The sequence below is a fragment of the Dendropsophus ebraccatus genome, chromosome 8 (genome assembly GCF_027789765.1).
Source record: "Dendropsophus ebraccatus isolate aDenEbr1 chromosome 8, aDenEbr1.pat, whole genome shotgun sequence".
Lineage (NCBI taxonomy): Eukaryota > Metazoa > Chordata > Amphibia > Anura > Hylidae > Dendropsophus > Dendropsophus ebraccatus.
In genome coordinates this window covers 20697977-20710230 of record NC_091461.1, presented here as the reverse complement: position 1 = coordinate 20710230, position 12254 = coordinate 20697977, and the positions used below count along the sequence as shown (strand labels likewise).

Genomic DNA, 12254 nt, shown 5'->3' with positions numbered 1-12254 from the left:
TGAAGAAGCTGTCTGTGGATGCATACCTGGCTTTGGTATTTCCCTGGTCAAATAATCAGACTCGTAATTGAGTTGGATATTGACCACTTAATATGGTGGTTTTGGTGGTTTCCATACAGGAGCCACCCCTTTGCTAGGTCCTTCACTGGAGGGATATCTGGCTAGTTCCATATTTTGAGACTCCTAACTGAGGCTCTGGGGACTTTTTTGCATATTGATGTTTCCCAGGAAGCAATGCACTTAGGATTTCACTGCATTGAGCGCTTTAACCAGCAGCCAACAGTGTCTTCTCTGGCTGGTCAGTCATCTGTTTGCCGTATTTTTTTCACCCTAATGTCAACTTCCATCTCTTTTGTATTCCAAAAGACTAGCCTACACCAGAATGGTCTTACAGAGGCTTATCCCCACCACCACCCCCCTTACATTCAGAATACATGAACGTTTGGCCAAGCCGAATATTCACTCGTACGGGGGGAATCAGAAGAGAGAGCTGAACAAAGATGGAAAGGCCTTTATGGGAATAACAAAGAGTGATACTGAATGATTGCACAAAACTAACACAAAGTAAAACCTATCTACTCTTTGGTTGGTCCCATTGGTTATTGGGACATAGATAAGATGTTATGCCGGAATCCTGGTAGTTACGTCCATATACAAAAGGATTTGGCTCCAGAATAGGATATATACCACCAGTGTCCTTGGCTTTAGTAATATAGAGGTGTGTACACCATAACGGTGAATTATAAATGCTGAGTAACCTTCGCTAATTGTTTCTTCACTTGGCCAACAGGATCTTTATTAAATATCCTCTATCTCCGAGTATTCCCATTCCTGTATGTAATTAATGTGGGCAGATTATCTATAGCTGATACTTGCTTTTATCTCTCCGCTCTGTAGACCTGCCCGCACTGCTACACTGAACATTTACATGACATTTTGTGCTGCTTCTATGGATTTATCGTACCATTTTACTTGCGAGATCGATACATAATCCCTTGCAAATCATCATATATTATGACCATTGTGAATCTCATTTTGAACATAGAGCTTGATAGATAGTCCTCTTGACATTTGTAATCCTTTAAGCGCAGGGAACTAATAGCGCCTTTGCCCTGGCTGCTATAGCTAAATCACTTTGCATTGTATAAATATTACTTTTACAAATCAAATGAGGGGTAAAGTGCACCTGCATGAATAATGGGCCCGTAACATATGTTCCTCCTATTAAAGCTGGTTTAACATCTTATTATGTTCAGCCATAATGTGGCTGTGTGCAATAAGATTTATTATGTTCTCTTAATCCTAATTACTCCCACACATGGCTTCATAAACATCCAGGCCCGCACTACTGTGAGTGCACCGAACACGACGCCTTTTATCCAAGAGATCTCTTCTGGTTAACTGTATGCAATACTATTACTAATAATTAGAGATGAGCAAACCTGGAGCATGCTGGAGTCCATCCGAACCCGATCGTTCGGCATTTGATTAGTGGGGGCTGCTGAAGTTGGATAAAGCCCTAAGGCTATGTAGAAAACATGGATATAGTCATTGGCTGTTTCCATGTTTTCCAGACAACCTTAGAACTGTATCCAACTTTAGCAGCCCCCGCTAATCAAATACCGAACGATCGGGTTTGGATAGACTCAAGCATGCTCGAGGTTCGCTCATCTCTACTAATAATGTCTGGACTATGATTCTCCGGTAATGGGCACCTACCCAATTTTGGTTTTATGTTCCAAGTATGTCTTGACAACTTTTATCACTTATCAATTACAAGTAATGACCCACTGTCAAAGTTATGGAGACTGTGTAAGTTTAAGTGCTGCACAAAACTCCCATTAATATGTATAGGGGTCACATCAAGCATGTAAATGTCTGTTTTCGGATTCCGACTGAGCAGGTTTGGGTAAGAGATCTCTTGTTCTATAGTTTGGTGCACGTAGGACTTGCATCTATACGACATTTATGGCATATCATGTGGTTACACCATAGATGTATGAGATGGAATACCCCTTTTAAAGTGAATCTGTCAGCTGTAGCGTTGGGTGAACTTGGGGAAATTGTCAGAGTTCAGCAAATTCTCCAAACCCGAACACTTGCCATTTGACTCTTTGCATCTGGAGAAGTTAGCCACCTTACGGAGTCCTGGAAAATATGCATACAGCCTACGGCATGTTTTCTTGGCGGCCCTAGGGCATCCAAGTTCTTAGATACCAGAAGTCAGGTTCAGGTTCGGAGAAGTCCACTTAATACTAGTTAGCTGTAATTCAGGTTCCAAACTGTAGTCACTGTTAGATAAAAGAGACACATGTTATCTTTCATATATTTGTCTGTGCTTCCAGAATGTAGAAAAATGCTTTTATTTTTTGCTGCAAATTGTCAAAGAGGTGTTTCCAAGCCCCTAAAGTGTTCAGGGCTGTAACACCTGTTCTTGCTCTCCCTCCTATGCCTGTTCAAGTTAAAGTCAGCTAGAAGTTGAGCCTTGCTTTTAAAGTGTATGTAGGGGTGAAATTTGATGACTGGACTCAGCTTTAAGCTGACTGTCATCCAGCAGAGATGGGCAGAGAGGAGTTATAGCCTTTAGATGCTTGGGAACGCCTCTTTGACACTTTGCATCAGCAAATCTAGGCTTTTATGATGTGAAAGCACAGATCTTCTTAACCCTGTCAGCTGTTTAGAGCATGAACTGATCCTTGGGCCTTTTCTGTAGTCTGCCTTTGCTTATATGAGGTCTGGTCTGTACTCTGAATTTGTTTAGGAGTCTTGTCTGGGAGCAGGGATGGGCCCAAACCATTGGCCCTCCAGCTGTTGCAAAACTACCCAAAAATTCCCATCATGCAGCTTGAGGGCCACAGGTTTTCCGTCCATGAACTAGAGGATCCATATTCATTTTGGGATGTGGGACCATATGTACTATTTGTCCTCGAATTGCTGTAACTTGGGGGCAAGCCCTATAGAAATGGGTAGAGCATTAGGTTAAAAAAAAAGGACGCGTTACTTTATATGCAACTTTTTATCATCTCCTTACTTAAAAGTTTGCATCTATGCTCATACAGCATCCGAGACGCATACCCCGACTGTAGGAGATTCCGCGATACAGCTGGTGCAGAACTCTCAGCATGTCCTGTTCTAGAGATAAGTACAACCTGTACAAGAACAATCTGACAACCAAAGGGTTAAATCCTGTAATGCAACGCATGGCGGGAGGTCCATTGGACGGATATAATTTCTGAATATGACATCATCTCCATGGCTACGAACTCCGGGAGATAACGGAAAGTAAATGACACAAAACATTAACAATAGCAAAGACAACATTAGAATTTATGTCAGAAGCCTTTCCCTAATCTCCTGTAAAAGCAATCTCCGCTAAGACTAGAGGTTATTATCTTATAATTTTCTGCTCCGTTCTTTACCCCTCGCATCGGGTATGCTCTGCCAGTTCAATGTAATTTTCCAACAGTAATGAAAACTGAGGAAAGATTAGCGTCTAATATCGTCTCACGCAGCGGCAGATCACAATGTGCGCAAACGGTTAATACCGACGAGTGGAATTTAAAAATTTTTTTTAACATTTTTGGCGGTATATTGTGACAAGTGTTCCCGCACCGAGCCAGTCAGATATTCTCCTCGCTGACGATAATATGTAAAATTGCTGTCAAAGCAGATCAAGATGTTGACATGCAATCTCCCGGGTCAAGTCTGTTAGAATTCCGGCTGCGTCTTAAGAATCATCCGTGACCGGCATTTGCAGCGAATCTACGTTGAACAAAATGAGGATGAGCAATCCATTTGGCACTAATCATAGTATTTAGCTGATAAACCCCCCAACTTGCTATTTCTCAGTTTTAGGCCATGCATATGCTTAATAGCTGAGCAAACTTTTAGTTACAGCAGACGACCTGGGAGAATATCTGACATCCATTTATATAATTCATTTTTAATCCGTTCTCTGCAGCACCAGAAATAATATCGGAGAATGTAGGAGAATACTAAGAAGCTAACTATAGAAAGACGTCAGGCTTCGGTTTAGAGGGACTATCTGGAGAATGCCAAGTACAGTATTAGCATTGCTGCAGTAGATGTTCTACAATGCAGTACGATAGTCTTGCTGGTACGTGTACCCAGTGGTGTACCATGAAACTCATGCCATAGGGAAAATGGTCATGGGAGCACTAGGGTCACACAAGACAGTCAGTAAGGGAGAGGTCAACATCTAAGGTGCCCATACGCTTTCTACCCACCACCGTCAGAAGGTTTATCCCAACAGTATAAGGTGTATATGGGCCTCTCAACTTTCTGCCGATACATAATGTCTGGCATGATGAATTCTCAACTCCTGACCCTATTGTTCTTGGAGGGATAGGCAAGCACCATATCAGTCTGGCTGCAGCTTACCCATTTCCATAGGGAACACATGAATGTTCAGTAGAGATGAGCACAACTTGAGTCTGATCGTTCGGCATTTGAATACTGGTGGCTAAAGACATTGGGGAGTCCTGGGATGGATATATGGATACGGCTAAAGTCTAAAGGCTGATGCCAAGTCTGACAATTTCCCAACTAAACACCTTTAATCTGATTCTATAGGTGGGTGCAATACACAAACCCAATGGTGCAACACCATAAGAGGCAGTCAAAGAACCAGAGGGTCTAAACATGAGCTGTGCCTCATCCATTCATTACTCTACTTTTATACTGTCTACTGGCCTCCAAGAGGGAGTGTGCTGAGACAGTATGGCTACACTGTTTAGCCACCAGTTTTGTCTGTCAATCAAATGCGTATGGGGCCTCGTGTTTTCACCTGACATTTCTGTGGAGAAAAGGATTGGGTGGGTATGTTAGAAATCCACTGCCCTATCACTTTGTTCTCAGAGAGGTAAGCCACCAAAGTCTCGCCGTGGATTGTCCCTTCTTTCCTCTTCATGAACAACTAAGTGCTCGGCTGAGACAAACTTTAGTGGTAGTGATGAAGGGACTGGGAAAGATTACTGGTCAAACGCACATTCACCCGAACGTGCCCATCCTCACCTGCCGCAATCCCCCACCACTGCTATTTTAATGTCTCTCGGTCTATGGTCTATCTGCTTTTGCTGACATCACAAACCTACAGGAACTGACTGCTCGGCCAATCGCTGGCCACATTTGTGACTGACCTCAGCCGTGATCGGCTAATTGGACAGTTGCTGCAGCATCAGGACAATATGAAAGCAGGAAGAAGTATAGAGGATTGGGTGCCAATACAATGGCAGCAGTGGAGAACAGGTGAGTATAGGATATTTTCTATATTGGCAGTACCCAGGGACATTTGTAAAAATCCTTGGGCAAGCCCTTTAAGTCCAATAGTTCAGCATTGGAATACCGGTGAAAGTTGGATGCAGCCCCAGGGAGTCCGGGAAAACATGGATACAGCCATAGGCCATATCCATGTTTTCCAGGACTCCCTAGGATTGCATCCAACTTCAGCCACCAATATTCCAATGCCAAACGATCAGACTTGAGCATGCTCGAGTTGCGCTTATCTTTTATGGCAGACCATCTCATTTGGAGCCAAGTAACCCTTCTAAGTGTTTTTGGAGTGTAGGAAACCTTAGTATCCATATACAAACATAAATAGAAGATACAACCTCCTTCTATATGTGGGTCTGTTTGGGCGAGTGCTCAGAATGCTGCACCAGGTTCTGCGGCGCCATTGTTTATGCTGCACCAGGTTCTGCGGCGCCATTGTTTAACAGCAAATCAAGGACGTGAATGGCCCTTCCACTATCACATGGTTTTCAATAGTCATTGATAGATGCATGAGTGGAAAAGCGACCTCTTAGTTGTTCGTATTATTAATGACGTTCATTGTTGTTGTCTCTGATCTGTGTCCCTTCCCTCCCAGCTGCATTATGGGACCCAGCAGAGACATGCCAGACCGAGAAGTGCGACAACCTTATCTCAACTCTGCAGTGATCACAGCCCATTGTTCCACCCCAATACCGTTCTCTGCTTTAAACATCATTTTCTAAGACCTGACACTTTCGGCTCTACGTGGCGCCGCTTCGATTTATGTCCCAAAACAGCTTAATTATTGTTATTTTTGTTTATTACAAGGCGCTGGGAACCATGTATGCTTGGAAAGGTAAGAACCCTCCCACGGCGCACTTCATTTCCATCTCCGCTGACTGGCCCTGATGTCTCCTGCCAAATATTTACCCACATTTCTCTGTACAAGCTGTTAATGCACAGAACGTGTTCTGCTAAAGACAATAATTTGGGCTTGTAGCTTCATCAAATGTCAGCAATGTGACAGTGAAGTCTCTTTGGTTGGGATAATTACACACAGAGGTGTGCGGCGCCATTACATCAGGACTATTTATAGAGGCCAAGCTAACTTTTAAGGCAGATAAGTCATAAAAGACAAAAAGATTGTACAGACCATGAACAGATTGTTTCTCATACTGCCACTGCTAGGGTGACACCACTGCATAAAGATTTTTACCACTTGGGGGTATATGAACCCAACTCGCTCCAAACCCAACCCACCCCACGCTCCCTCCTTGAAGTTCCACCGGTCCCATAGGCTCCATTCTATGTGTAGGCAGAATTCGCAGTCCGCCTTTGGATGGATGAGCATAGAATGGGGTCTATGGAACTGGCAGAGATTCAAGCCAGAGCAGGCACAGAATACGCTGGAAGTTATCCGTGTGATTTCCGTATTGTGCATATACCCCAAAGGGGATTGATTAAGGCTTCAGGAAATAAACATAACAGTAAAAAATATTCTACAACAAAGAAAAACTTTACCAGTTTATTCCCCGGCTGCTCCAATGTACTAGAGATATGTGAAGCTTCCAAAAGTAATTTTTTGGAGGCGTTCCTTCAAATCATCCTTCTTGGATTTGTATGGAAGCAAGGACACCAATCAAAAGATAAGAGTCCCTGCTTCATACACTGTATGCCTGGCAGGTCAGTTTTATCCCTGGTACTGCAGCATCAGTCTCTAGATGTAGTTAAATGTAGACAAATTAAATGTTCAAGGTGGAAGCATAGTTGGATTTTATTGTATTACATAAGTCACTGCCCTCAGATGACATTCACTGGGTCAGGCACAGAAGATGAAAGTGGCGATCTATACAACTTGTACCCAACCCAGCAAACATTACCTGAGCAGCAAGGTATGCCTCACTGCTCAGTGTACAGAAGCAAAGTGAGTGGTATTACCAGGCAGATCATTCTTACATCAGGAGGCTCAAGTGTATTTTTTCATTGCTTTGCTTTGTGGCCTGCACTTGCAGTTATATGCACCTTTTTACTGCACTTTTGAGTACTTTTTTTGTATATGTTTTTTGTACCTCACCTGGTTGATTAATACACCATCAACTTGTATTTATTACTTCGACTATACATTATTCATGATCACCTGCCTTGTAAGCCATCCAATGTATGTACTGTACTGTTTTATGCTTAACTTTTTTAAATGGTTTAAAAAAAAAAATCTGTATGTGTTTTTTTTATTTCATAATTTAATAGCATTGTCCAGCATTGTTTTGTTAGTAGGATATATATATATATATATATATATATATATATATTTCTTTGATGAATATGGATATTAGATATTAAGAGTGCTTTTTAGGTCACTTAGCTCCTATAGCACCCAACATCATTGACATAGGGCACCACATAAAGTTTCTAAGGGAGCAGGGATATTAGTTCTCTATAAGGATGGTCTATCATAAAGACGCTTGGAGACATCGATAGGCCTCTTACTAGCCAGCCAATAGCCTGCTCCGCACTGAAGAGGGGCAACAACCCCGAAACAACTGTCTGCAGATGGGAAGTTTTTCCTTTTGGATAGATTGTTTGGCTTGGCACAGATCCCCAATGTTCTAAGACTCTTAGATGGAGTGAACCACTGTCTTGAGGGGACATCACTTTGCTTAGGTGGTGTGAGAGCTATTTGCATATCCTTTCTTCCCAGAATTCCCAGTGGAGCCAGAATGGCTTTTAAGTCTCCACACGTCTTTATGATGGACTCTCCTTATGGAAAACTAGTATCCCTTTGACCCAAACCCCTAGTAGGAAATGTATCCGATACTTGTCTTCCTTGTGGACATTATCTAATGGAGGTGATCATATCCTGGTCTTTTAAACATATGTGCTCCATTGTGTTTGATACTGTATATTTCAATATAGCATTGATTCATGACAGGGAGACCGCACTGAGCAGTTTTTGATAGGTAGATAAATGTTTGTGTCTGTATACCCAATAATGAATGAGCCGAAGGTTTACAATATGCTGTCTTTTTGGAATAATGGTTTTTTATGACACGAGGAAGGAACTCATAAATTCCTCTACTGATCACAGAAATCATTGCTGCAATGACAGGACCCTGGACGTGTAGCATCTGATAATGTGAGACGCCGAGTGTTTCATTACTTCACTATATACGCTCCACAAAATAGAACTAATAAACCTATAGAATATAATGCACCCTTTGGCTATGTTCCCACTTCGGGAACATAGTGGGGGAAGACAGCCATCTTGTAATATAGACGGCCGCTAATAAGGATCATGATTAGCGGACGTCTATTTTACGAGAAGGTCACCTTCTCCAAGAGGTAACATAGCCTTTGGGAGACAATAGATAGATACATAGTGTTCCAACCAGGACTGGAAATATTCATAGGATAGATGTAGATCCCACCTCTGATTTAAGGATTCCTGGCCCCTTCCCATCAGAGGTGGTCGGAAAGCCAAAAACAGTAAATTGGATAATAGCACTGCCATGCCTTCCCATAGAGTGGGAGTCCATGGCATCATAACTTTCGACATAGTCCATTGTGAATGAAGCTATGCTACAATATTGGTATAAGGGTGAAGTGACGTTGGAAAGTAATTACTTTGGTGCCAGACAGAAAAGTGTGGTAGAATGTGTGCTTAGCTTGTTGAAGGCCTATGTAACTGGTAGTTCTGGACTCTGGTAGTTTGTGGGGGCATATTGGTGAACTATAGGCCAGAGGAGGCTTGTTCACTTGGACATTAGATGGGCTTGATGCTAAAGTGACTTGAGGGGATGGGCTGGAGGCTGGGAAATAAGAACAGGAAAGACGTCATGCCAAGGGTCACATAGTACAATAGGCAGAACCTCTGAAAGGGAGCAGTATGCCAACTTCATTGGTCCAGGCCTGGAATACTGCATCTGGGACTAAAGTTTTACAGTACAGTGACTGAGTCGTCTCCGCTACAAGAAAAATCTTTTAACCTTTAACCTACACTGCGGTAGAATATGGTGGTTGTTAGCAGTAGAGATGATCGAACATCAAAAAATCTTAGGTTCTATCGAACTCGAACTTTGTCAAACCTTCCGCATTTGATTGCTGATGCCTTCCCCGTCCGTGGGGAAGGAGGAGACAGCCCGGGTCCTGCCTGGAATTCCGGGATTTAGCCTAGGTAATAAAGTGTTGTGCGGAGAGAACAAACTGTTCAGGTTCAGCAACGTTCTCCGAACCTAAACACTCGACATTTGACTCCCCGCAGCAGAAGTTGGAAAACGCCCTAGGGAGCCATGGAAAACATGTATACCGCCAATGGCTGCGGGGAGTCAACTGTTCTACGATCTTCTACGTAGAATATGTGCTGTGCATCACTTTTATATGAAAAGAACAAAGCATGAAAAAACCCATCAAGTCCTTCCATGATCTTATATCACAGACTCGGGTTACATGACACAAGAGAAGAGACTGGAGCTTTATACACAGATAAAGAAATAATAAACGGTATAAGCGCCTCGTGACTGGGCCCTAATGATCACTTGACTTGGATATTAACCTAATTTGTTCTGAAGCGAATTACACATTATTCTTAGCCCTCTGCTTGCTAATGCTATATAATTTTTTTAAAATATTTATTTTCCACGTTAGATCGGAAATAGAATATGAATTCTATAAATCAGATTTTCCAGCTCTCGCCGCTCCACTACTTTATTTACTGCCTTTTTTTTCCCTCTTGTTCTTTGATCAGATAAAAGACCCTAAAGAGAAATAAGAATGATGAACCCCTCCAGAAGCCGGTCTGGGGAGGAGGCCGTCTCTTATCTTTTATTATCTGTAATATACGGGAGACATGAATCAGGGCTACCTACCTCCTCCGAACATTAAACTACATTCCTCTTAATGACCGGCCATAAATTCTTCTCTGACATTTCGACAGGATTATTGACAGTCAGAGGGGTAGGCCGTGCCCCGCAAGCCTCTCATCTTCAATCAGAGAAAAAAAAAAAAAGATATGAAGCAACGTGAAAGAGCGGCTAAAGATAGCGCTTTCTTTATGACAACATGTGGTGGGGAGGGCGCTATCTGTGGGGGCTATTGTGAGCTCTGAGGCTTTTATTCTTCTCCGGGTCTTCATTAGTCTCTTTGTATGTTGACGGATAGAACTGGAGGTTATTTGGCGGAAAACCATTAACAGGGGTTGTCTGGTCTGACAGTGCCGGATTTCATCAAAAGCTACGGGGGATGTTTGATTCATAGACAGAATATGTGATGATTTATTGTGTAGAACCATCTTTCGAATGTCAGGTCAGATCTGTACTCATACTATTATTGTAGAAGTCCTTATATAGATACGAGTGCTGATGTAGGAGAACAGCGCTCCTATAAGGTTCAATTAACTAGTTTCACACCAAGGGTCCACGAATCAATCATGCAGCCCTGTACGTCCATCGAAGCACAAACCCCCACTTACACAGGTAGAGGTGCTGCCGATTAACAATGTTCTCTAAGAAGAAGAGCAATCAGCCGATCGCTGGGATTCTTACACAGGGTGATATCAGCCGATGATCGTCCGTATTCTGTATGAGGCTTTCAAACGTTGGCGAACCAGGCAAGTCCTAAAGATGATGAAAAGAGTAGGGGCCAACCATGTATGCTGTTGCTGCATTCACTTGATGGACAATTGACCTACATTCTTAAAGGTAACTCGTCACCATGAAAATTCTATCTAAGCCAGTCATGTCAAACTCCGGCCCACGGGCCAAATCTGGCCTGTGGTGCCATTATTTTTGGCCCGCCATGCTTTTCCATTGCTGTGTTAAATTTGGCCCACCTGACGTTGCAGCAAATTATAATATAGGTGGTCCGTAGAGCTACTTGGACCACCCATATGATAATCTCGTAGGCCGCAGGCAGTTTTTAGCCTGTGGCCTAGAAGTATCTCAGTAGTGCCCCAACGCTGGCAATGTGGTGAAGTCATCGCACGCATCCTCCGACAGGTGCCTCCTTCAGCCACTCGAGCCGCAGGAAGGGTGAGTCCAAGCTAAGGGGGCAATCATGAACAACTACAGTAGGGGCTGGCTACTATTTTAGAGATTATTCTTGAGGACTGGTTTCTACATAAGAGACTGTTGGGGAGGGCTGGCTACTATATAAGACTATTGGAGAGGGCTGGCTACTATATAAGAGACTATTTTAGGGACTGGCTTCTATATAAGACACTATTGGGGAGGGCTGGCTACTATATAAGACTATTGGGGAGGGCTGGCAACTATATAAGACTATTGGAGAGGGCTGGCTACTATATAAGACTATTGGAGAGGGCTGGCTACTATATAAGAGACTATTTTAGGGACTGGCTTCTATATAAGACACAATTAGGGAGGGCTGGCTTATATATAAGAGACTGTTGGGGAGGGCTGACTACTATATAAAGCAATTGGAGAGGGCTGGCTACTATATAAGAGACTATTTTAGGGACTGGCTTCTATATAAGACACTATCGGGAGGGCTGGCTATTATATAAGACACTATAGGGGGCTGGTTACTATATGGGTCACTATTGGGAAGGCTGGCTACTATGTAGGTCTCTAATAGTAGGCCTGGCTAGTATGTGAGGCACTATTTGGGGGGGCTACTACATGGGGCACAATTATGGGATTACCTACTGCCTGAGAGATATAATGGGTAACTTTCATGTCAGGAAAATTACTTTAGGATAGGCAGTGCCAGGGATGCCGCACACTGCTCTGACTCTGCCAGAAATTCTGCATGCAATCTTCTTTAAATATCATGGTTGGCCCACGACTTTGTCCAATTTTTTAATTTTTGCCCACTGTGTATTTAAGTTTGACACCCCTGATCTAAGCTATCGGCATGATGTTATAGAGCAGAAGGAGCTTAGTGGATTGATATATAACTTTATTGGAAAAGATTCAGTATAACTTGTAATTAATTGATTAAAATCTCTGATGTTTCAAGGCTAAAGAGTC

The 12254-nt window shown here is 42.8% G+C and overlaps 1 protein-coding gene across 1 annotated transcript in view; it reads right to left on the bottom strand.

The window, feature by feature from the left end:
* Nucleotides 1-2243: 2243 nt before the first annotated feature.
* The window catches only part of ZMAT4 (zinc finger matrin-type 4), a 333551-nt gene continuing 323540 nt past the window's right edge, over nt 2244-12254 (bottom strand). Inside the window, exon 12 of the mRNA XM_069978910.1 lies at nt 2244-2291. Within this exon, the coding sequence (XP_069835011.1) occupies nt 2260-2291 (32 nt within the window). The 3' untranslated portion in view covers nt 2244-2259. The remainder of the gene's footprint in view (nt 2292-12254) is intronic.